The sequence below is a fragment of the Vombatus ursinus genome, unplaced genomic scaffold, assembly GCF_900497805.2.
Source record: "Vombatus ursinus unplaced genomic scaffold, bare-nosed wombat genome assembly UNPS02014959.1, whole genome shotgun sequence".
Lineage (NCBI taxonomy): Eukaryota > Metazoa > Chordata > Mammalia > Diprotodontia > Vombatidae > Vombatus > Vombatus ursinus.
Genome location: NW_020954737.1, coordinates 10,258,290 through 10,284,509, shown reverse-complemented (window position 1 = coordinate 10,284,509; position 26,220 = coordinate 10,258,290). Strand labels below are relative to the sequence as shown.

Sequence of the window (26,220 nt, the reverse complement as noted above, 5' to 3'; positions counted from 1 at the left end):
ATGTGGAAGGCTGAGCTTAAGCTTGGGAGTTCTGAGCTACAGTGGGCCACACAGATCAAGTGTCCACATTAAATCTGGCATCAGTACGGTGAGCTCCAAGGAGTGGGAGGCCACGGTTTGCCTAAGAAGAAGTGAGAATCAGTCCGGCACGCAAAGCTCTCATGCCAATCAATAATGGGATCAGGCCTATGAGTAGTCACTGCACTTCCAACCTGAGCAGGATAGGAAGACCCAGGCTTTAAGAGGCCAAAAAAAAAAAAAAAAAGGAATGACTGAAAGAAAAGCTTCTGGAGGAAATGGTTCTAGAGGACCAGCCTATGGAATGCAAAGATCTTTATAAAATATACTTCTCCAGCAGTAAGCCATTTTACATCTTGTAGGAAAACCATTCAATGAATGTAGAATTCATTAAGTCCTTACTATTAGGGATGAAATAGATATCTCTAGTTTGGAGACCAATGCCTTAAATCAATTAAGTCATAATAACATTTAGATAACAGTTTCCACAGTGGGCGATACCACCCTTTGGGGGTGCTGGAACGATGGGGGCGGGGAAGGGCGGGTAGTAGTAGCCTTGAGTGCAATTGGGAGGGTTGAATAAAAATAAGGGGGCAGTGGAAGCATAAGGAAAGAAGACAAAAAAATTTTTTTAAACCATTCATACATGTTTCATCTGTTGTATAACAGAATTAAAGCACTAAGCACTGGGCTAAGAGCTGGTGATCGGCATCGGCTTCCCTGATCTTGCTTCCTGGTCACCTAAAAGCATAAAAAGTTCTAACCATGGGGTGTTCAGGCCTCTCAGATTTGGTGGATATAAGACCAGAAGAGATACTATACCCTGTCCTGATGACATGATGAGATGCCACCACATAAATCAAAGCTGAAGATAACTGCCACTGCAACGTTGTTGCATGTCACTGCTGCATTGGGGCAAAGTAAACCTCCTTTTTGTTAACTGTTGAATGACTTAAGAACAGTGGTATCAAACTCAAATAGAAAGGGATCCCTGCCAGCTGCATATTTACTTAGACTATCACAAATTAACACTATTTTTATTGCATTTTTATTTATTTTGTTAAACAATTCCCAATTACATTTTGATCTGGGTCTACCTATTCTTGGGAGCAGCTTGCTGCCTGCAGGCTGTGAGTTTGATACCTCTACTTATGAGTACATAATTTTGTCCCAAAATCAAACCAGAAATAAAAGTGCTGGTGTCAAGCTTGACTCTAACAGCATGATAATGGCTTTTACACAATTACTTTAGTGTTGTCATTGTTGTTCAGTTGTTTCAGTCATGTTGGACTCTTCATGACCCCATCTGGGGGTTTCTTGGCAAAGATACTGAAGTGGTTTGCCATTTCCTTTTCCAGTTCATTGCACAGATGAGGAAACTGTGGCAAACAGGGTTAAGTGACTTGACCAGGATCACACAACTAGTAAGTGTCTGAGGTTGAGTTTGAACTCATGAAGATGAATCTTCCTGATTCCAAGCCCAGTGCTCTATCCACTGTGCCACCTAGCTGCCCTTAATTACTTTAGTATTTAGTTGCAATACAGAAACACAAATATATTATCTTGATTTGTATCATCTACACTCAATTCTGTTACAGTTATCTCTTAAATCAGTGATCTTCAAACTTTTTTAATGACACATCTGCATTGGCAAAAAAAACTTTTGAGCATATATTCCTAATATATGTATATTTATAAGATACGTATCACATAGTTCTATGTTCAGTTTATTTCAATATTTGATTTAATGGCTATCATATCTGAAATAGATATCTCTAGTTTGGAGACCAATGCCTTAAATCAATTAAGTCATAATAACATTTAAATAAGGGCACAGTTTCCAAAGTGGGTGATACCACCCTTTGGGGGGTGCTGGAATGATGGGGGGGGCGGTACAATTGGGAGTGTTGAATAAAAATAAGGGATCAGCAGAAGCATTAAGAAAGAACACAAAAAAAATTTTTCAAACCGTTCATACATGTTTCATCTGTTGTTTAACAGAATTAAAGTCATAGGGATTATATCATTTTCCAAACAAACACACAAAACGCAAGTTATAACCCATCAGTGGTCAAGTCAAGTCTGCTGACAGGTCTTAATAAGCAAGTGTTGGCAGGTGAGCTTGTCATGCACTGTCAGGAAGTCCAGCACATATTGGCAGGAATATGTGCATATAATGATTTGTTTACAATATGATTCTATACAGCTACATAATGTAATATTGTGTCATCAAAATTTCAATACAGGAACCACAAATTTACAATAAAATTTACAATAAATTTTAAAATTTAAGGTACATCATTTTTTTACAAACATATTTTAGGTTTTTTGAAATGACAGAAATTAAAAAAAAAACATTAAAGAGTTAAAGAAAGTAGATTTCAAGGAGGGCATTGAGTAATTTTTTTTTAAAGGGGGCGGGAAGCCAAATAAGTTTGGTAACCTCTGGATAAGGGGCTTGGTTATAGTGAAATTTAGACTTCCTGTCCATTAATTAGGCAATCACTAAGAAGACAGAGGATAAGGATATCGTTGCATGGTGGGAGGAGGTGGTCAGAAGAGACAAGCTCAGGCACCTAGTGGTTATGTGATCAGAGGCAAGTCACTTAACCTCTTGGGGCCTTAACTTCTTCACTGGCAAAATGGTATCATTAATACTTGTATCAGCGATCTCACAGGGCCAGTGTCAGAGAAATATTTTGTAAACCTTAGGGTATCATTTAAATGTGAACTATTATTCATATACCAAGAATTAAGGTACTAATTTGTCAATGCTTTTTTTTCTTTTCCTCCTATTCAGTTCACTTTATACAACCCAGATTACTAGATTATGAGAAATCAAACACTTGTCTCAAGCTTGTCTTCAGAATTTTCCTCCAAGAATTCTAAGAAATTTTTAACCAAGATGGAAAAAGGGAATTTTTTTCTTTCATTTTTTTAATGCTAACAGCACTTTTCATTAAAATTTTTTCATGGATAATTGACAAATATTAACTAAGTAACTACTACAGGAAGAGCATAATGCCAAATACCACAGGGGATACAAAATATCTAATGGTAGCCTGAACCTTTAAGAAATTAAATCTGGAAACAATTGTGATATAAAAAGAAAAAAGCTTCATAAAACTTTTTTTTTTTAAAGATAAGGTTGGAATGGTAAGTTGAGGCCAGACAGTAGAAGGCCTTAAATATGAAGCTAAGATGTTTACTTTATCCTGTATACAACTGGAGATTCATTAAGGGTTTTTACCAGCAATATTACAAGGTCAAAGTGATGTTTTGGGAAGATTAATCTTGCAGTAAAGTGTTAGGTTGGAGGGAAGGAAAGCTGAACAAAGGGAGACATTATGAAGCTTTTCCTATTATATTGTCCAAATGAGTCCAGCCCAAGTTACAAGTGGGAGCAATAAAAATGGAAAGGAAAAGACAGATTAAAGAAACATCATAAAAGAAGAATCAAAAGGACTAGATTGGTGGGCATGGGAAGAAAATAGAGAGGGAAGAGTCAAATACTGAGCTTAGGTATCTGGAAAAATTATATTACCACTGACAGTAACAGGGATATGAGGAAGGGGAACTATTTGCAGGTAGTTTAATTTCACACGCATTGAGTCTTAGGAGGCACTGCCACATCCAAATGAAAAACGTCTAAGGACAATTGTAAATGAAGGATTGAACCTCAGGATATACTGATTTGAGAGTTATCCACAGAGTTATCCACAGCTGAGTCTATGGAAATAAATGAGAGCCTAGAGAGTCAAGGATTGAACCTTGGGAGTGTCCATATTTATGGAGCAGAAGGAAGAGGAACCAAAAAAAGTCAGAGGGAGGAGAAACAAGGCAATATAGTATCACAGAAGTCAATGAAGGAGATAAATGTTAAATGTTAAGAGACCAATGAGTTTAAAGACTAGGAAAAGGCCAATGGATATGGCACGTAGTTTATTATTAGTATCCTTCTATGGTTCAGATTCTGTTGAAGGCAAATGGAAACCAGATTACAGGTTGGTTTTAGTTTTATTTTATTTTTCTTTTTTCTTTACAGTGAAAAGATGGAGAAAAAAATAAACAATCAGGATTTTTGTGTTTGTATTTAAGATAGAAAAGACCCACACATCTTTTAAAACAAAATAATTACATAGGAAATTTGGTCATTATATGTACACCAAAATAAAAAAGGCATTTCAGAATTTAAAAATTCAAGTTAAACACCATTAACAGGGCTAGGTGCTATCAGGAAGGAAGAGAAAGGGATAAACATTTATATAGTGCCTACTACACGCCAGGCACTGTGCATTTTATAAATATTATCTCATTTGACCCTCACAATAATACTGAGAGGTAAATGCTGTTATCATCTCCATTTTACACTTGAGGAAACTGAGGCCAACAGAAGTTAAGTGACTTATGTAAAATCACACAGCTAATAAGTGTCTGAAGCTAGATTCAAACCCTGGTTTTGCAGACTCCAGGTCCAGCATTCTACCCACTGTGTCACCCAACTGCCCCATAAAATATATAGCTCAATTTCCCTACAGCATATCATTTTATTTTTTACACACTATCAATTAGAACAGTGATTCAATGACTATTTCTTATGCGTGCATTTTTCTCTTTAATATATGGTGTAACTTCAAAGCAACTACGGACATCCTCTTAAAACAGAATGAGTTTCAAAAACTTCATCTACACATAATTACAATCTGTATCCATCAAGGTACTCATGTTGATGAAATCAAAGTATTAAGGAAATAGGGCCAAATCTTTTCCAGTGGAAAGCCATCTCTATATTATAACCAAACTTAATAAGAAAAATGTGGTCAAAACATATGTAATGCATAAGCAAAGTTAAAGTGTAACACTAAATAAAGTAAGTGAATCCTGTGTTGTACCTCTTTATGTTTTTGATCCAATAAATCCCTAAGAGATTTAAGTTCCTGTTGTCGGATATCCAAGCAGGTTTCTAGAGCCTGGGTCTGCCCTTCCCACTCGGACTTCTTATGAGCCACCATTATGTCAATTTGTTTCATTAGCTCCTGTAGTTCTGCCTCACAAGATGTTAAAAAACCCCTGCAAATAAGAAGAAATCACTCAAATTATACAGCAGATGCTCACATTACTTCTTTTTCTTCACCTGTAAAAGAATATGGAAGTATGTGTTCATCCCTAAAAGTAACTGAATGAATTGAGCCATCATTATCACAATTTCACAAGAATGGTTCTTTCAAAGAGAATCACCAGAAGCAATCATATTCTCATACATACATACACACACACACACACATACACACTAAATGTGTGTATATAACATATAAGATGGATATACTCTCTCTCTTTATATATATATATGGGATAGATATACACACCTTTGTGTGTATGATCTGCATAGAGATAACACTTAAGCCCATGGGAGCTAATAAAATTACCAAGAGTATAGAAGAAGAAAGAATAAAGGACACAGCACAAAACCTTGGTAACACCAATAGTTAGAGATTCAGATGTGGATGAGCCAGCAATGGAAGATACAGTATTGCGAATTAGGAACAGAGAGAAAGCTAATCTGTCTAATTGCTTAAGCAGGAGGAGGAGTAATAGCTAATGAGGCAAAGGATTCTGTAAAGAAGTGATCAGATGGTTAGAGGGCAAGATACAGGAAAGCAGTGTTACCAAAAAAAAAATTTTTTTTAATTTAAAAAATTAAAAAAAAAAACAAAACAGTCGAGTTTCTGACCCCTCTTGCTTTTCAGACTCAGTCAACTTAGATGATGACACAGAACTATGTCTTTCATGAACTTGCATTTTTATATTTCTTCAATAGCTGACACAAAGACAAATCCATGGAAATACAAGCATGGCCTCACTATGGCATCACTCAGATCTGAGGAGTCGAATAAGGCCTCAAAGAAATAGATAACTTAAATATTGACAGACATCTGGTTAATATCATTTTGGAAAACTTGTAGGATGAGTCCAGTTTAGCTTAAATATCATATTCCTTATTAAATAAAAGTCAAGAAACTTATGGGAGTCAAGTGTCTAGCTAACACAGAAGTGAGAAAAAAAAATTTTTAAGTACTATACTCATCCTTGAGCCTCATTTAAGCCAACTATGATTCTTTCAGAAGATACTGAAATTTCACGTTATTCGATGTTCACTTGAAATATGATTTACTTCCAAGTTCAAGAAGTATTAGACATTATTGCTCCTATAGAGGAGATATACATATAATATAAAAATATATTTATAGCTATCTCTCTATATATAGTCACACACACACACACACACACACACACACACACACACACACACACACCACAAACACATCCTATAGAGGATTTTCAGAAACATGGTGCAGGGCAGAAAAATGGACCAGAAAGTTTCCACCCTGTCCTTGACTACTTAGGCAACCTTGGGCACAGCACTCTACCTTTGCAAGCCAGAATTTCTTTTTCCATAAAATGAGGTAATTAGACTAGAGATAAAGAGGACTTTTAAGGCCCCTTTCAGTGCTAACACTTTATGGCTCAATAAGCACCAGTATCAGCTATGAAAACAAAGAGAGGCAGGGTTACCATTTACCACTAAAAGCTCCAAAAAATTTGGGAGCAGATACTTAGTGCATTCAGATCAAATGGGAAAAGGTGGCAGCACAGAGCTGCTTGGCAATCTTTCTAAGAGACTGAAACTATCAAACTCCCCCATTAGGGTTTGAGGAGAAATCCCATCAATGGTTGGGTAAGAGCCGTATCCTCATCTGGGCCAATCATTTATCCGAATCCCCCACCATCCAGCCTATTACAGCTCCACACTGGCTGCCAATCTCCCCCTGCCTGCTCCCTTGTTCCCACTGCCCTCTCAACAACCCCCCCCTTCACGCCACATCCCACTTAATGTCTACCCACTACATCCTCTAAGCTCTCTGGAATGCCTACTCCTCAAGTAACAAACTTTCTTTCATCCTTAACCTTTTCCTTTCCCACTCCTTTTGTCTTCTTGCAGCCATTGAGACCTAGCTTCCTGGGACGACACAGATTTCCTAGTTTTCTTTCCAGCATTGTTGCATTTCCAGTCATTCTTTCCTCCCCCCCACCACCAGACTCAGTGGTCATCCTGGGGGGAGTCAGACTACTTCCTGATCTTCTATTGCCAATTCCAGATTCTCCCTCTACTCAGTAATCACTCAATAATTTCTCTTCCTTTGAGGTTCATTCAATCCATATTTAATCAGCTGATCAAGATTATGATAGCTGTTATCTACCAACTTCCAGGATATTTTCCTTCCTTACTCAATAAACTCAGTGCCTGCCTCACAGCCTCTCTCTCCTCCCCAACTCCTGTCCCGACTTTCACATACATTATTAATACTCCCTTAGATACCCCAATTTCCCAGTTCCCCATCTTACTCATTTTCCCATGACTTACTCATCCACACCACCTTAGCTGTACAGGGATGGATACACCCTTGACCTGTGTTCCACCTACATGTTTGTAAGCTCTGAAATTCCTTTATTTAATCATAATCTTTTATCATTCCACCCTTCCCTTTGACTTTTAACTCCAACCTTGTTTTTGATCTTCTATCATAACCTCTAATCCCTCCACTCCTTAAATCTTCCCAGTCCATCACTTCTAGAGTCCTATACTCTCCCTTCTCCATCCTGACTCCCAATGAACCAATTCAACTCTATATTATCTTCTTCTCTCAAGTCCATGGTTCCTTGATTGTATAACCAATCTTGCTTTGCCAAGCCTCAGCCTTGCATTACGCCTACCATTCACTGTTTTTGTGACTATTCACAAGCTGCTGAATGAAGATGGAGAAAAATCATAAAACCTCCTGACTGGGGCCACTACAAATATATATCATTTGTCACACAATCTCAACTGGCAAGGCAAACCTCTCACATTCCTCTAATCGATTCACTATTCCCACTCACCATAGAAGCTTTTCCAAACCTTTTCATTCCTCCTCAGACTTCTCAGGACTCCGCCATTCCCCATCTTCTCAGGTAAAAACCTTGCCTCCTATTTCATTGAAATAGTTCAGGCCATTCATGGAGAGTTCCATCTTCTCCCCTCCTCCTCATCTCATCTCATTTGTATGATTTCTACCACTATATTCTCCTTCACTATTATCTCACATGAAGAGGTAGCCCTTTTCTTTGCCAAGGAATACCCCTTTCCATGCACAATTGATTCCATTGCATCTTATCTTCCCCAGTAGATTACCTCCTCTATCATTCCCATTCTCACTAACCACCACATCTACTAGCTGCTTCTCTGTCCCATACAAACACATCTATATCTCCCCCATCCTCAAAAAACTCTTATCCATTCTTACTATTGTCCTATACCTCTCTTCCTTTTCATGGCTAAATTCCTTTAGAAAGCCATCTATAGTATGTGCTTCTACTTCCTTTCCTCTAACTCTCTGATTATCCAACCTAAACTGCCCTTGAGTCACCAATAATCTCTTCTTAATTGCCAAATCTAATTGGCCTTTTCTCATTCCTCATCCTTCCTAACTTCTCTGCAGCCTCTGATATTGTTGATCCCCCTCTTCATCTTGATCCTTTCTCCTCTCCAGGTTTTGGTGACACTGTTTTTTCCTCTTTACTGTATCATCATTCCTCTGTCTCCTCTGCTGGATCTTCATTCAGGTCACACCCATTAACCACAGGTATTCCCTCAAGATTCTGTCCTGGGCTCTTTGCCTTTCTCCCTTTATATTACTTCATCTAGTTCATCAGCTCTCCTGGATTCCTTCAAGTTTCAGCTAAAATCCTATCTTCTGCAAAACCCTATCCAGATCCCTGCTAATGCTAATCCCCTCTAAGATTACCTCAAATTTATCCTGTAAATATCTTGTTTGTTATATAGCTGTCTGCATGTTACCTCTCCTACTAAGATTGTGAACTACTTGATGGGGAAGGAATATTTTTGCCTCCTACCTTTTTTTTTTTAATCTGGCACAAAGAAGACACTTAATAAATGCTTAATGTCTTGATTTTAGAGGGGTTCCTAGGTAGAGTATGTTAACTGAGACAATAACAATTGTATTCACAGTTTTTGTTATATAATTTCTTCCATATTACTGGAACCCTGAAGGTTACATTGCTTACTTACTAATTGCCTAAATCCTGAATTTAGTTCCATTGACTCTATATTCTTGGTAGAGCAGTCATTTTGGCAAGGCAAGACCCATAACACAAATATACAACATATTAAACCTACTCTAGACATGTTTTTTACTCGGCACTTCTGCAATGCTCTGCCCCTTTTCTGGAATCTTATATTACTAAAAATTTCCATATTACTATTATTGAGAGTAGAGAGGCCCTATTCCCTGGCTACTGCAAAGGAAGCTTCCTTACTGTGACATGTGAGGTGGGAAACCAATCAAGTATGTCTGAGTGAGAATCCACCTCTCATACAACACATGGTTCTCAGTTGTTAGGCTGCCAGGTGTGAAGGATGGAACCTAGGTGTCCACATACAGATCTGAAGGTGATAAAAGCTTAGCATAATCTAGATATCCCAAGTCCTGAGGGCAACTACTTGAAGTATCATCACTATACCATTATTTCCTCACCACTCAACTCTGCATTCTGCCTTCTGATCTCATCATGCAACTGAAACTACCCTCCCCAAAGTTACAAATGACCTCTTAATTGCCAAATCTGAAAGTCTTTTCTCAGCCCTGATTTTTCTGAACCTGACTCAGTTGACAACTATTGACTACTTTTTCCTCCCATATGGATCATCCATAATGCTATTCTATGCACATTATGCATATAGTAAACATAAAGATAATAGGAAAAAGACCTGGTTTTTCTAAATTCCAGAAATTCAAACTTTTCAATTATATAAAATATTTCAGAAATTACATTTTAGACCTTTTTAAGGAAACATCAATTTTACTTCTTTATTTTAAAAAATAGTAAAGAGTAGACAAGTAGGTATCCTGGATAACCATTATCAATAATGTTGTAACTGAGAAAATTATTTTATAATTATATTTGAAATTAATAGAAATGTAGCCTCATGAATTAAAAAAAATATACAGTTAAAATATCACTAAGACACAGAAGATGGAAATACAAATGACTTATCTTCTTAATATGGGTAGAGTTAAGGACCACTCCCTAGTTCCTTACTAAGGAAGTTAGGAGCGAATGGGAAGGTTTCGGCTCAGGTCTGAACTGTACTGCATTACCTTGAGGTCTCTTCTTACTGAAAATCTATGAAATAAAAAAATTACTGACTAAAATGGCCAAAAGAAGACAAAGCAAAGAAGAAAAAAAAGGTAAGGCCTGAATAATTGCTAAAAGAATAAGAGAATTTTGAATTATTGAAGGTTGAGCATAAAAAACTTAACTATAAATAAGCCAAGAAATTTGAATTGTTGAGACTTTTGAAGCCCAGACAATAAGACTGCTTTGGTAAACTCACAAAGAAATCAATGGAGGCATTTATAATGGTAAGAAACTTAAGCAAGCTTTCCATTTCTTCAAAAAAAAAATTTTTTTTTCTTTTGCTAGAAAATCTCTCTAATTTTTCAATTGACTAGCACAGAAGCACAAATTTTCATAAAGGAAAGTGTTTACCTTCTAGTTAAGAAGAAAAACTCTTAAAATATAACATTGTCTACAAACATCACATTCTGCATTGTCAGAATTACATTAATTACCTTAACACAGAGTGCTATCATTTTTCACAATCACAACATAAATCGTTTAAAGTTCAGGATGAGCAAAGGAGCACTCAAGTACCAGTGCTAAGACAACATGGGCATTGGAAAGCAAAAACAAAAACAAAAACCTTACCCTCCTTGTCCCCGACTCTGTATTCCTTCCAACAAAGCCTCCATGACCAAATCACCTCTGTTTTGGTAGCTGGGAAGAGAAATAAACATAGGTCATAAAATGGCATTCTTTTCACATTCAAAATTGTCAATGGTCAGTTTAAGAATGTGAGCAGAAATGTGGCATTTTTCGGGAAGAATTTAGAGACAGGTAACAGCTTTGATTCTGGGCACTCTTTTGACCTACGATGCACTAAGTGCTGGAGATATGAAGACAAAAAAAAGAATAGTCTCTAATTTCAACTTCTGATTGGGCCCATATAAATTCATATCAGGTGCTTAATATATGATTGTTAAATGAATGAAAGAAAGGTTGCCAGAGAAGCTAAGCTGTCTGCACAGAGACAGACAGCCTGCTCCCTCATACCTACTCCAGCAAAAACCTAAAAATCAGGAGACCAAATAATGATCAAGAAATCCAATGAGAAATCATAGTAACTGATTTTACCAATCCCAGAACTACACAAAATATTGTCCAAGAACCCCTGGGCAATAGGAAAGGGGGTTGCTAGCTAAGCCAGCACCAGAATGTGCAATCAAGGGAGGAATTTTCCTATGTGACCAGAGATATTTATAACCTGAAAGACAGTGAGAGCTGAGGTTTCCTCACAAAGCCACCAGGAATAGCAATGAACAGTCTAAGCATGGTAGCACTCACATCACCTCACCCAAGGAAAGAGCACTCTAATCCAGGAGACCTAAGCCCTAAGGTAGACAGAGGTCAGTAAAGGAACTCATGTAAGCCACATTGAGACCAAGCAAGGCCAATCACCCAGGAGCAGGGCAGAGGCAGAACCTGACAGAAAGTACTAATTCAGCACTGAAGAACTGGAGAGATGAATACTGGAATACTGGAAAGAAGAGCAAGCAGAAAATATAGATAATTTTAAAGGATTAAATAAATCCAGAAATGTCAAAGAGCGAAGCCTAGGAGAAAGTAACACCATGATAACTGCAAGCGGAGACTCAAACCAAAAAAATCATGACTTTCCACAAGGACTACATGAATAACCAGAAAACGTGAACCAAGAGTTGTTGGTTTTCGTTTTCTTTTTCTTTTTATGAAATAAAAACTTCGGAGGAAAGAGTGACTCCAGTTATAAAAATTATTAAAATTGCTTCTGTCACAAATTCATCTTAACCTTAAAACCACTAAAATTATTCTGGAAGGAATCACTAATGATCTTTGTATTTCACGCTATTATTATCTTGACCTTAAAAAAAAAAAAACAACCAATGTGTCTTTTGGGGATTGAGTGATATAGTAAATAGTACAGTAAAGGGAAAGGGGAAAGGAACAAGCATTTATCAAATGCCTAGTATGTGCCAGTCACTCTGCTAAGCACTTTACAAATATTATTTCATTTTGACCCTCACAACAATCCTGTGAAGTATGTGATGTTATATTCTCCCATTTTACAGTTGAGGAAACCAAGGCAAACAGAGGTTAAGCAACTTGTCCAGAGTCACACAGCTAGTATCAGATGATAAATTCAAACTCAGGTCTTCCTGAATCCAGAACCAGAGCTTTATCCACTCACTATTCGAGCTAACTGCCCCTCCATCTGTAGTCAGAGAATTGAAGTTCAAATTCTGGCTTTAATATAACCATTTTGTGTTCCTAGCAAGTTACTTTTCTTTGTGCCTTGGTTTGCACATCTGCAAAATGAGGGGATTTGTTATCTTTAAGGTCCCTCCCAACTAAAAAAAAATATGATCCTACAATGAACAAAGTCAGTCAATAAATTAGAACAAAGTCTGTCCTTGGTAAATCATTTAACCTTTATAAGCCTCAGTTTCCTCAGCTGAAAATGAGGGGTATGGACTAGAAGACTTCCAAGATCCTTTCCCTGAAAATGCAGAGAACAGGCAAGTAACACAGCCACTAGATGGCAGTGGTGCATTCCCTTAAGAGAAATTAAATTTTTGGAAAAGTTCTATTTCTTGAGTTAAATACAAGTGGCCTCTGCTTCAAAATAATGATTTGTGTTCAGCCTCAAACAGCCTGTTAAACATAGGAGCTGAAAACATAATAACTAATTTCCCCCCTCAACCACCACTGGTATACATATATTTCATATAGACAGCAGCTTAAACAGATACATACATACATATATAGACATTTCTCTAGAAAAGATGTTTCTTGTCCACTTCAAATTTGCCTCAATAATTCTGATACATGTTATAAAGTGAAAAACATTCTAAAACTAATGAAGATAGGAAAGTTATAGCCCAAAACAGGAGCTAAAACACATAATACTAACAAAGCAGAGAAAGGACCTTCAAAACAGCTTCAGCAAATACCCCTCAGGCAACACTAGGTGATAAAACAAAGGGGAAGGGGATTAGCCAACCTGTGCCAACTAGGTTTCTTGGTCTTACTATCTACATCCCTTATTTCTCCAGCAATCTCAACGAACCACCCTGTGCACACACAACCCTCTTCCTAACAAATTCACAAGGCACAGGAGATACAAAAACAAAAAAAAAGAAACAGTCCCAGTCCTCAAGGACTTTACATTCTACTGGGGGAATACAATATACATAGCTAAGGAAACAAAAAGTATCTACAAAGTAAACAAGTAACAGAGAGAGAAAAAGAATAGAGCCAAGATGGCAAAAGCTGAGCAGGAAGGGCAGCTGTTCCCTCTCAAAACTCTAGAGAACACACCAGACTGAATTATGATAGGAAAATTCAAAAAAAGAAAAGAAAAGAAAAGAAAAGAAAGAAACCTCACAAAGATGTTAGTGAGTCATTTTGCCAGCCAGATAGGCAGACAGTGAAAATGGACACTGGGGCTAGGGTCTGACCAGGATTGGCCAGGTGGAACACTGGGGGGGGGGGGGGTGTTGGGTGTAGGAAAGCCTGTTCACTGTTACAAGAGGAGGCCCCACCATCAAGTCTGAAGTCAGGTAGCAGACTGGAAGAATAAGTAATTTTTTTCTTAAGTCACACCATAAAAATTATTTGGGAAACAAGAATGCTCAAGACACAACCCTAGAAGAAGAGAATGACTACCAAACATGCTACAAGCAAAGTCACCAAGAAAAACTTAGCTTAGACACAAACTCAACAAAAACTCCTGGAAGAGATGAAATGACAGCCCTCAAGGGGAAAAATTAAAAATAAATGCGAACTATGGAAAAAAGACTTGGAAACGGAATTAACAGCTTGACACTAGACAACCTTGCCCTAGCAACAAAACTCCCGGAAAATTAGAATGGACCAAATAGATGCCAATGACTCCATGAGACAATAAGAAATACTGAAACAAAGTCAAAAGATTAAAAAAAAAAAGGAATATATAAAATATGTCATAACATGAATGACTGACCTAGAAAACTGATGAAAGAGAAAAAATTTAAGAATCAATAGACTACCTGAAAGCCATGACCACCAAAAGAGCTAAGAAACCATATTTCAAGAAATCTTAAAAGAAAGCCTGCTCAGATCTCTTAGAACCAGTGGACAAAGTAGAAATAAAAAGAATACACCTGTTACTTCCTGAAACTCCCAGGAAAATCATAGTCAAAATCTACAGCTTCCAGGTCAGAGAAAAATATTGAAAGCAGTCAGAGAGAAAGAACTCAAGCACTGAGGGGCCACAGTCAGGATCACACACAATTTAGCAGCCACCATTATAACGGACAGGAAAGCTTGGAATATGGTTATTCCAGAAAGCAAAGGTTTATTGCCAAGAATAACTTTCCCAGCAAAACTGAGTAGTGGTGGGGGAGGGGGAGGAATGAACCTTTAATTAAATAAAGGACTTCCAAGCATTTCTGATGAAAAGACCAGAGCTGAGTAAAAACCATAAAGTTCTAACACAAGAATTAAGAGAAACATTAAGAGGTAAACTCAAATGATCATAAGGGACTAGATAAGGATAAACTGCTTACATTCAAATGAGGTGATACGTGTCTGCTATAAACCCTATCATCATCAGGTAATGGAGTCTAATTAGACAAGGCCTGGGAGTTCTGTTATGTCTTAATGATCTTAACAATGGAAAGCCAGACAGCATCTTGCCTTGTGATGCTTGAAGGTCTTAACCCTTTCTGTTTGGAGTCCTGGGAGACTTCAGTTAAAGTGCAGCTTTCCTTTTCAAAGAGGGTTAATCGGCCTCACTCTCTCTTCCAGAATGACTGAATTCCAGGGGCAAGACAAAAGTCAGTGTGATTGAGGACGGCCCAGTATGCAGTGGATGATCTTGGCTTCTTTGATGTCTGACAAACCTCTAAGCACTCCAGAGCACCTATGTGGCTCTTGGAACAAAATGCTCTGAACTGCTTGAGGAAGCCTGCACATAGATACCCCTCCCTAAAACTTACTAAAGGGCTTGAGGCCAGTGGGTTACCTTAACCCTGGTTTAGTGGGTTGTGACCACTGCGAATGCTACAGCTTCTTGGAGCCAAAGGTGAGAGTTGGGTGACAGGTGGACACCACAGGTGGATGAGCAGCCCTGAAAAGGGCTCAGCAAGCCCTCACACCAGAAGTGTTAGTCCTCCCTAAACACCACATACAACCGTGTTAATTAGAGGGGACACCTTCCCTAAATCATACTGGAAAGGCCCTTAGAAGTCTCAGAGTCATAAGATCATTTCATGGAACTAGAAAGAACTTCTGAGGCTAGCTGGTCTAATCCATTCCCATCTCCCACCCCCTCATTTTACAGATGAGGAAACTGAAGCCCAATGAAGTTAGACAACTTGCTCAATTCAACATTTATTAAACAACTGCTACGTGGGAAGGTACTGAGCTATGGGGATACAAAAAGAGGCTAAAGGTAGTGCCTGCCCTCAAAGATCTTACAATCTAACAGGGGAGACAAAATGCAAACATATACAAACTATCCATGTATCATCAGAGATGAATGCCTAAGAGACAGTGGCTTGCCCACAGTGACGGGTCTAAGTAGGAGCAAACTGAAGACCCTGTGGAATGGAGGGCTCCGGAAATCTTGAGATTCGTCCAGCTTTCTTTCTATCTCCAGCACCTTGGACAGTGCCCTCACTTAGTAGGTGCTTTCATGTCTGAACTGAATTGAACCTTGGACCAAGGTCTCCTGAGCGTTTGCTCCATTACACCAGTGCGACCCTCTCGGGAGTCTGGGGGTGAGTGCCCGGGGGGGGGGGGGGGGGGGCGGGGGGGGGGGGGGGGGGGGAAGGCGTAGGGTGGGGAGAGGGAGGAGGATACTCTCTCCACCTAATCATTCTAGCCCCGAGGCGCACACTCCGACTCCCTTTGAATCTCCCGCCGCCCAGCCGGGGGCACGTGGTTTCCACGGCCCGGGTCCCCGATCTCCACCGCCTCCTCCCCGACTCAGCCCCGGGAGTGAGGTCAAGGAACCCACTTCAGGCAGGGCCCAAGGCGAGCGAATGAATGAGCCCCGGCCGCCAGCCCTCGCCCTCGGTCCCGAGGATGGGAGGCGGGCACCTGCCGACGGGGCTGGCCGACGCGCCCGGCGGAGCCATCGTCCAGCCAGCGCCCACATCGGCCGGGGGCGGGGAGGGCGGGACGCGAAGCGAGACGAAGAGGACGCCGGGAGGAAAGTCGCTGATGCGATCACGCGCCTGCGGACTAAGGAGCAGCGGGTCGGGGCTGTTCAGCAGCCCCAGTCCCGCGACCACGCACGCCGTGCAGCCCGGCCTAGCGCGGCGTCCGCAGCCGCCACCGCCACCGCCAAGGGGCGCTACCGCTGCAGCGTCCGCCCCCGCCCCTTTCTCGTTCTCCCGCCGTTACCTCTCCCGGCCGCGCGCGTCGCCGACGTTTCTGCGCCGCCTCCTCGCTCTAACTCATTTCCCTCCGCCCTTTCCCCACTTTTAAAAAAACATTGTCCCCCTCCATCAATTGAACCAACCTCATCCTCCCCCTTTTCCTAATGAGGTCGAGTGGACTCCGCCAAGTACTCTCATTCGCTGGGCCTAAACGGAGGGAGGAAAGGAAGGGTTTTACGGATCACGTGACCCCAGCGAATTGGCTAGTGGAAGAGCAAAAGGCGCAGCAGTTGAAGCCGGAAGAGCGCCTGGGCTAAGCTCGCGCAGCACGCCTGCGCGTTGATCGCGGGAGGACCGAGAGCGAGACTAGAAACACGCGCATGCGCATCCCCTCCTCCCCTTTCCTTCCAAGTGTCCTGTTTGGGTACATTGCTGCTGCTGCTGCTGCTGCTGTGTGGTCGTGCCTTCTCTCTCCCCTGTGGTCACCTTCGGCTCTTTTCTTCCACCCTCCTGTCCCCTAAGGGGAAAGAGACTCTTGGAGAGTGTCGTTCCCTCCCTCTCCTTTCTCTTCTGGCCCCGCTGGTCCCAAGCTCTGAAGCGAGAACCCCCTGCCGCACAGGTAGGGTCGGGTCCGGCCACCAGCGTGGGTGCACGGGGTCAGCGCCTGCGGGATGGTCTGATTAACGGCATCTGCGGACCTGTTGTGATGCCTGAGGCCGCGGTTATTTCACCCTTTCCGTTCATAGTCCGGGGAGACCTCAGTTTTAACTGTAGACTTCTTGCAGAAGGGACTGTACATCAAACTACTCGACTTCTCTAAACACTTTACTGTGAGATTTTTGATCGGACCCTTTTCCAAGGAGACTAGGGGATACCTAAGGCACAGCACATTTGGTCAAGGTGAAGGGTAGAGAGAGGTCTGGACTGAGAGGGGGCAGGCCTCAAAATTGGTTCAAGTAAGGGTCTTGGGCAGTGAGATGAATGTGTGTGTGTGTTCTGTTATTTCATTTCTTATAGTATTTACAACTATCCATAAAGCCACACGGATTTATTAAGCATTATGTGCCATGCCCTCTGCTAATCCAGCAGGGTTTGTAAATTTCTGAAAGTGTGTAAATATCTGCCAAAATCTGGAAATGATCAGCCACCTATTGTGTGCTGCTTCTTCACCGATGACAAAACTATTTAAGTCACGGCCTCTGCTCTAAATGAGCTTCTGGTCTAATTGAGCCTTCAGGATATGAGTTCAATAGCCACATAAGATTGCAAATTCAAGCATTTTTTCACTGCTTTCTGCTGGAGGTACTGTGCCAGATAGGGATACAGAGGTGAAAATCAATGAAGTCCCCACCCTCAAGGAGCTTACAATCTATGTGGCAATTAAAAAGAACAGTTTAATTGGAGGTGACTTATAACTTAAATATTCTGATAAGAGGAATGGATAGATGACAAAGAAGGCAGCAAGCACCTTGAAGAAAATGAAAATAAAAAGAATGTTGGATACAAGAATTTAGATGAATACTAAAAAAAGAGTTTAGTTTAATGGATCCATGGTTTCATTGGTCTGGGTATAAACATTGAAAAAGAATCCTTTTTCTTTATTCTAGTAAAACCTTTTAAATAAGAATCAAAAACTTATTAGCCTGCTGTCATCCATTTGGGTTTGTTTTGAGCTCAGGCCGTGTTCACAGACATAAAGCAATTAAAAGTATGTTTGGACTAATTCAGAAAATTAACTGGTTGTGTGTGTTTTTAATTCACTAGCCACCAAATTTCTGGAGTATAACCAGTGGGCCAGAGGTCTAAGAAAATCAAAATCACGAAGGAATGGACAGTGAGGTACAAAGGGATGGAAGAATTTTAGATTTGATTGATGATGCTTGGAGAGAAGATAAGTTGCCCTATGAAGATGTTGCAATACCACTGGTAGGTAACATGTGCTATGAATGAGGGAATGGGTATGCCATTGTGAGCAACATATTGGCTGTTAGGGAAACCAGAGAAGAATTAAGGGGCAGATAAAGTATAAAGACAAAGAAATGGTAACAAATTGTGCAAAAGCGGAGAGGAGAAAGGGCACATGACACACAGTGGGAGCACTTTGCCAGACTTATCAAACATACTTCCCTAGTGGGCCTTAATCAGATTAAAATGTAATTGGGAAATGTTTTTGAAATAAATAAAAATATAATAGAACAAAAATAATGTTAATGTGTGGTTTTCTAATCAATGTATAGTCACAGGGATTCTTAGAGTTTAGTGGCTCTGTTTCTGTTTGAGTTTGACACTGATGATCCAGGTTCATAGTAATGAGGGCGTCTACCAGAGGAAGTGAAAATAGAGAGGAGGGGATGGATGTAAGAGATCATTTCTTCCAATCCTTTCAAAGCAAATCAGCGAAGGAATAGAAAGGTTAAGTAAATTGTTTACGATCATAAAACTAGTTAGTCACAGGTCTCCTGACTCTCATTCTAGTGCTTCTTTCAATGTACTGTAGCTGGAGATAAATCAAGAATAATTAAGAGTCAGAACCACTGAAATTAATGGGAAAAATAAAAAAGAACCAAGAACATACCTTAGAACAACTAAATAATATTCTCTTCTTCCTCTTACTTTCATTTGTCCTTGTTACTCTCTTTGTAAACCTCTATACTTTGATGCTAGACCTTTCCAAGATTTTCTGAGAGATCTCTCTTCTGCTCTTCACACCCACCAAGTTTCTGGAAAAAGCTTCTTAACAAACTTACATGCTTGTAGACTTCCGTAGACTTTTATGCTTAGTCCTATGTTTGTTTTTTTCCTGAGTTAAAACTGATTTAACAAATGATCATAAAACACTTTCCAGGATGAGTCTGGATAACCAGTTGGTAAAGATGTAGGGATAATTCACACTTCAGGGTCAAACTAAATAATTTCTAAGATTACTTCCAGAGACTATAATTCTATTATTTTTCACTTTAATGAAGGCTTATAGATCCTGAGATCTATCATAAGAACCTATCTGAAAGAGGAAAAGAAATTAGAAAAGAGGTGGAAAAATATTTTTCTGTTAAGAGGTGGGAGGATGGTAAAGGGAAATAGTCAAGGGTAATATGCAAGTAAAAAAACAACCTTAACTGTTTTCCAAAGAGCTATTCAGCATTCAGGTTACCTACTTTTAAAAATCAAGAACGGAAAATATAAAATTGTTCACTAACTGCAATAAATAACAAAGAGATATACCTTAATTAAGTTGAGTTCAAGGCCAAAGAGAGAAGAAAAGGTGAAAGGGACTGAGGACCTAAAAGAAAAACAAAAGGTTCAAAAATCACTTCAAAATAACATTTCTGCTTAACCCTTGAAACAAGGCAAAAACATCCATTGTGTAGGAGAAGGACCTGTATCCATCTCATAAACTTTCACATATGTACCCAGAATTTTAGAACACTTTCCTTAGGCCAACAGAAATCAACCAAGAGCAGATTGGGACCAATGAATCAGATATTTTCTCTCCATGATTTATAGATGGATTTGCTTTACACTTCTGTTGTTGGTGTTAATCTTTTATTTAAACTAAGCTTGTCTGCCTTTGTTAGAGCTTAGTAGTACATCCAGAATCCATCATTTCATAGGTGTGAATTCTTCCACCCCCTCCACCAAAGTAAGTCACAACTTCTCCATACTCTGTCTTCATGAGTCATTGGGTCTTAAAAAAATGTACCTCATTTGATGTCCAAACTTTCTTGTAATTAACATATCTGAACTTAAATGTACTAGGCCTTACCTGACAAAATACCCCGTGTGTTAGTTACCATCTCTGTACCCAGAGCCTTCGCTGCTTGGGAGAACCTGTCAAAATGTGTACTCATTAACATAACCTCTTAGAAACCAGGATCAGAAGAGGGTGTTAGTAGGCGATAGTTAGTAACGTTTAAAATTTTTTCAAGTACATTTAACTTTAACACAAAATTAGTATTTTCACTGACATTAACTGGACAAAAAAATCTTTAACACATAATTATCCTTTAAAACTATAAAGATAACACTGACTTAGGAAATTGCTAATTTTTCTTTCCTACTACAGCATTTTACCCTTGACATATATATGGTAAAGAAAAAGAAAAGAACTTCTCTTAAAGCAGCAAAAAAAGTAAAATGATCCAGTAATGACTCTCTTAAGTGTTTCTTTACTCACTTTCTATATGAGGCCTTAACTGACACCCCAACTGCTAGAGCTTTACCCCAGAAATTACTTTGTTTTTACTTTCTGTTGTATACTTTATATGTACTTATAGATGTTGTTTCTTATAGAATTCAAGCTCCTTGAGGGCAGGAATTTTTTCACTTTTTCTTTGTGTCCTCAGTGCTTGCCATATAGTAGACACTTAATAAATGCTTGTTGATTATTGGGTTAATTGCTGGCTTTTATTTAATGAAATGTTTGCTCCTTTGGAACATGTTATTCTGAGTTCTTTTACATTTTCAGAATGAACTTCCTGAACCAGAACAAGACAATGGTGGCACAACGGAATCTGTCAAAGAACAAGAGATGAAGTGGACAGACTTAGCCTTACAGTATCTACATGAGAACATTCCCCCAGCAGGAAACTAATTAAGTTCTTATCTTTCATGGACAGATTATTGTGTATCCAGAATGTTTTCTTATAGGTTTCCATGCGGAATCTTTAAGCTGTGAGCCCCTACTTTGAACAATTGATTCTTGTTGACAAAGTAGAATTTGAAAATATTTATTCATGAAGAGATAACGAATTTAGATTGCTTAATATTAGAGGATTTTAACAAATATTGTGTAAATCTCTTCATTAGCTTGTCTTAAATTTAAATATTCATCTATAACTTTGGTTGTCATAGGTTAGTACAATTTAAGTTACCTTTATATTTTCTTCAGCAGTAGAAAGAGTCAAATAGTAACTGGGAGAATGATGTCAAATTACTGTACTTTGCTTCTCTGTTCAATGTCATATCAAGGGGTAGGAAAAGAATGCAGTTGATCTTAGATATGAAAAGTTGATGAGGAGAAGAGAGCTCAATTTTATATTTTTACCTCAAGTGTGAAATAGGTAGGTAGGATGCTACCTCTACTTTAGTCATATATTTTGAGTTCATGTGTTTAGAATATTGATGCCATTAGTATGGAGATAACTTATTCACAAATGTATGGAATTAGTATTTTTTTTTGTTTTCTATTAAATTTAAGGTTTGTGGATAAAATTATTCTTTTGTGTACTTTTCAAACAAAAGTACATTGTGTAATTTTACAGGCTAAAAATATTAACAGGTTCAAGAAATGTTTAGACAAACTCATGGGTTATTCACAGAATCATAGTTATAGAACCTGAAGGGAGCTCAGAGGTCAATTAGTTTAATGATCTAATTTTACATATGAGGAATCTGCAGCCCAGGGACTTCCCCCGAGGTCATATAGGTAAGGAGTGGCAGAGCTGGGATTCTAACTCAGGTCCCATGATTCTTAGTTAATTGGTACAGTTCAGTGCTCTTATACATGATAATAGTCTTATCCAGCAGAGGTATGCAAGCATGGAGCCCATCACATTGTCTAGTAGTGCAATTTTTTGTGTTCATATTAGTGTACTTTGAAATATAACAGGAAAAAGGGGGGAGCCAAAGTTCTGTCATCATTTCTTCTCTATAAAGCCTTCCCTAGCTATTTCAGCCCTTACTGATTTAACTTCTAACTACCTCGGTCATAGCCTGTAATAGACAATGTAGCATGTAATTATGTATCAATTTATGTTGCTTTCTGTTAGTTATCTGCATGATAGATTCTTTTCCCCAAATTGACTGTTACCTCCTTGAGGATAAGGTAGTTAGTATAAGACCATATATTAGTATTTCTGTATCTACTGTACATGTATTATTAAATAAATACGTGGATTAATTGAGTATTACTCTTCAACCTTGATTAGTTAAAATATTGCCCCACAATTATTTTTTTAACCACATTTGACTTTTAGGAGAAAAAGACCTATCCCAATATAGCAAGCATATTTCTGAAATTTGTTTTAAAAAGTGTCTTCTAGGGTGTGTTCTGGCATCAAAATACAGCTCAATCTTTATACCTTCTATGTCTGTTGACCTATACAGTGATCATTGCTCTTCAAAATTTTGAACCTGAGGGAGTCTACTATCATAAATCATCAAAGATGATGTTCTTACTAAGGCTCAAAAGTGAACAAGTTATGTTTTAGAAAGCTTTTAAAATAGATTTTTAAAAGCATCCTTTTTTGTACCTTGTACATTATAGACAATATTGAATTCCTTTTCAGGTTAAACAAAATTAACTTAATAGTGTTACACCAAACCCTAAATTTTGTGGTTAATTGAGGCTTTCCTTTATTTCATCTTATGCGATGTGTTTACCAATTTCTAAGAACAAAAGCACAAACATCAAATATTATAGAAATGGAAGTCTTAAGATTTTGTTCAGATTTATTAATGTTTTGTGTAATGTTGTGATAGATTGAGTATATTATGATCAGACCACATCTGGAGTAATGTGTTGAGTTTGTAGCACCATCTTTTAGAGAGGATGAGAGGGCAGAACTAGGACCAGAAATTTAAAGTTACAGAGGTAAATTTCAGCTTGATACGAAGAAAACCTTCTCAAGTGGTATGAGCTGCCCTGGAAGCAATGAGTTACCCATCCTTCAGTTTATTAGTACCCATCCATAGAGATTTTCAATTGGAGGCTGGATAATCGCTTGCTAGGGATATTGTAGAAAGGATTTCTGCTTACTTGTGAGCTGGACCAGATGATCTGAGGTCATTTCCATTTCTGGGATTCTGTAATTACAGCTTGGCATGGTAAATGATCATCGGATTTGGACTTGAATTTGAATCCCAGATCTTTTCCTACTTTTAAATCCTTCAGCAAGTCATTTTCCTCCTTCAGGCTTCCATTTCCTCCTCTTTGAAATAAAGAGGATGAAATAAATGACCCTAAGATCCTTTGTATCTCTAAAACCCATCATCTTAATGTTTGATTATGGTCTTGACTCAAGTTGGCTCTAATTCCCATTTGTAGTATATTTTTTGGGACTCTTAATCATTTATCATCATAAATGTCTAATTCTATGTGCTATGGAACACAATAAAGAGGACTTGTTAAACCTTCTAAAACTTGGAATAAGAAACTAGAAGAAAAATGGTATATAGCTGCAAGGAATCTTCGGGATCCCTACTCAAAAACAGCATGAGCAATACTAAAATGAAGCAGAACTGTCAAGGTGATCATGCTTTAGATCGCAAAGAAGTTATAGATAAGGTCAGAAATGCAGAAATTTAAAATACATTTATGGATCACAATGTAATAAAATTAGTAATCAACAATGAAATATGGGTTAGGGTTTTTTTTTTAATGTTGGCTTATATGGAGATTAAAAGAATAACTTTATCATTAATGCCTGGATTCAAAACCAAGTTATAGAAAATACTTAATTTAAAAGTAACTACAGATGCAATATATTGAAATATAAGGGACTTGGCAAAAGCAGAGGCATATTTAAAACAACAAAAACTTATGGGATAAAAGAAAGTTTTAAGTTAAAGAAGTTAGAATGTGAACAAATTAATACACCAAAATCAAGTAGAAAGAAATGAATTTTTAAAATAATTCAATAAGAGAATAAAAGAACAATTGAATTGCTGGACTCAAGAGTCAGGAAGCCTAAAGGAAGACTTAGGCTCTTGGCCTACTTTATTAACTGATTGACCCTGGGCCAGGTACTTAGTCTCTCTGTGCTTCAGTTTCCTCATCTATGAAATAAGGTGGTTGGACTTTATGGCCTCTTAGGGTATTTTAGTTGTAAATCTGTGACCCTAATTATTATAGTTATTTTTGAAAATACTGTTAGAATTGACAACTCTATTCCAAAGAAAGAGAAAAAAAATCAGAAATTGGGAGAAATCACAGTGAATGCAAAAGAAATAAACCTATGAAATTTTATGCAGCTAATATGTCAACAAAACTGTTAACCTAAATGGATAGATACTTGTAAAATATAAAATAGCTAAGTAGCATAGGACAGAGAACGAAAGTGAAGTGAACAGCCATGGGAGTCAGATGTACCTAGCTTCAAATTCTTCCTCTCACAGATTCTAACTGTATAATACTAAACAAGTCACTCAACATCTCCGCCTGAGGCCTAGACGAAATTGAAGACGAAGGTGAAGAATGATTGATATGCATTAGCAGAGGGAAATTCCCCAAACCACTGTAGTCACAGGTCCAGAGCTTAAGGCCTACCCCTATTCCATAAAAAGCCCAACTGACAAAATGAGAAATAGATAATAAAAATAAACCAATTTCATAAGAAGTTTGTAGCAGCCTGTTAAGGAGGTACCAAATAAAAGGCACTAAATGAACACATAAAGAATGAGGGATTCCTATCCTACGTGAACTATTTTCCAAAATGAAAAGACTGTATTAAAGCAGAAAAATACAAGTGTAGATCAGTGTATAAAATATTAATATATGGATATTTTAACTCAAACATGAATAAACATTACCCTTTCCCCAAAAATCTTCCACTTTGAGGGAATGTGGGGGTAGTTTAAAATTAGGAAAATAATGGGCATTTCAAGCTTCACTGCATAACATTCCCCTTGCCCACTGATCCATCTGCCCTCTATCCCTCACACATGATACTCTTACCTCTATACCTTTGCACTGCCCTCTTACCTGGAGTTCACTGTCTCCTTACTTCTGTAACATAGAATCCCTCTTTCTGAAGGTAGCACAGGCACCACCTTCTACGTGAAGCATTTCCTTATCCTCACACCTCACCACCACCAACAGCTAGTGTCCTTCCTCCCAAACTACATTGCATTTAACTACTGTTATTTTTATATTTAGCCTGTGTATACTTATAAATGAATGTTTTCTTCCCATTAGAATGTAACTAAGCTCCTTGAGAGTGGGGATTGTTTCAGTATTTGTATTTGTATCCCACTATATAGCACAGTTCTTAGCCTGTAGTAAGCATTTAATAAATGGTTGATTGAATAAGTATAATCTGCCATAAAGATCATTATATCAATAGATGTATAAAAATGTTTGATAAAAAGTAACATCTATTTAAGTTAAAAATACTAAAAAGTATAGTAATCAAAGTGTTTATTTGAAACTACAAGCTATCTTTATAGGAAGAGTTTAATGGAAAAACATTAGCGATGTTCCCAAGAAGAATACTAAGAATTGTTAACTTTCATCTTTAGAATTTCATATGATTTTAGAAAATCTAGCTATAGCAGTGAATTGAGTGAAATAGGCACTAGAAAAAAATTCATCTATCTTTTTTAAATGCTGTAGAGCACTTATTTAGAAGAGCCAAGAGACCCAATTGAATATTAACTTTGATAATAAATGGCTTTAGTGTGATAGTAGACTATCACTCACAAACATCAGTGTTTCTAAATTTCACCAACAGAAACACAGAGAAATACCACTTAGTATAATGACAAAATATAGCAAATTCCTAGGCATTAAAACAATAAAGACACACCAAAACTATAAAAGTGGTTTTGTGATCTCATCAGTATTGGTACTCCGACATTATAAATTGCAACACATCTATTGTTTTGCATAGAGTTCTTGACT

General features: G+C 38.2%; 2 protein-coding genes across 5 annotated transcripts in view; one reads left to right on the top strand and one right to left on the bottom strand.

Moving 5' to 3' along the window:
• The window catches only part of CEP63 (centrosomal protein 63), a 52,841-nt gene extending 35,922 nt beyond the window's left edge, over window positions 1–16,919 (bottom strand). For 3 of the 4 annotated variants that reach the window (XM_027845218.1, XM_027845215.1, XM_027845217.1), the window contains exons 1-3: window positions 16,745–16,919; window positions 10,846–10,914; window positions 4,911–5,088 (exon numbers count right to left, since the gene is read on the bottom strand). In XM_027845218.1, the coding sequence (XP_027701019.1) occupies window positions 4,911–5,088; window positions 10,846–10,914; window positions 16,745–16,749 (252 nt within the window). In that variant the 5' untranslated portion in view covers window positions 16,750–16,919. Of the gene's footprint in view, window positions 1–4,910; window positions 5,089–10,845; window positions 10,915–16,626; window positions 16,713–16,744 lie in introns of those variants that run through there. The other variant, XM_027845216.1, reaches the window with a different exon arrangement.
• Window positions 16,920–17,016: 97 nt separating this feature from the next.
• ANAPC13 (anaphase promoting complex subunit 13) lies at window positions 17,017–23,956 on the top strand. The gene is made up of 3 exons (XM_027845219.1): window positions 17,017–17,220; window positions 18,366–18,527; window positions 21,067–23,956. Exons 2-3 carry the CDS (start codon window positions 18,429–18,431, stop codon window positions 21,190–21,192), a joined length of 225 nt encoding a protein of 74 aa, XP_027701020.1. The 5' UTR covers window positions 17,017–17,220; window positions 18,366–18,428; the 3' UTR covers window positions 21,193–23,956.
• The last annotated feature ends 2,264 nt before the right edge of the window (window positions 23,957–26,220 follow it).

Excerpts from the sequence above, each read along its gene's own strand:
- ANAPC13 (XM_027845219.1), top strand. The coding sequence starts at position 18,429 with ATGGACAGTGAGGTACAAAGGGATGGAAGAATTTTAGATTTGATTGAT. Across the intron at positions 18,528-21,066 it reads AAGATGTTGCAATACCACTG|AATGAACTTCCTGAACCAGA; the intron begins GTAGGTAACATG and ends TTACATTTTCAG.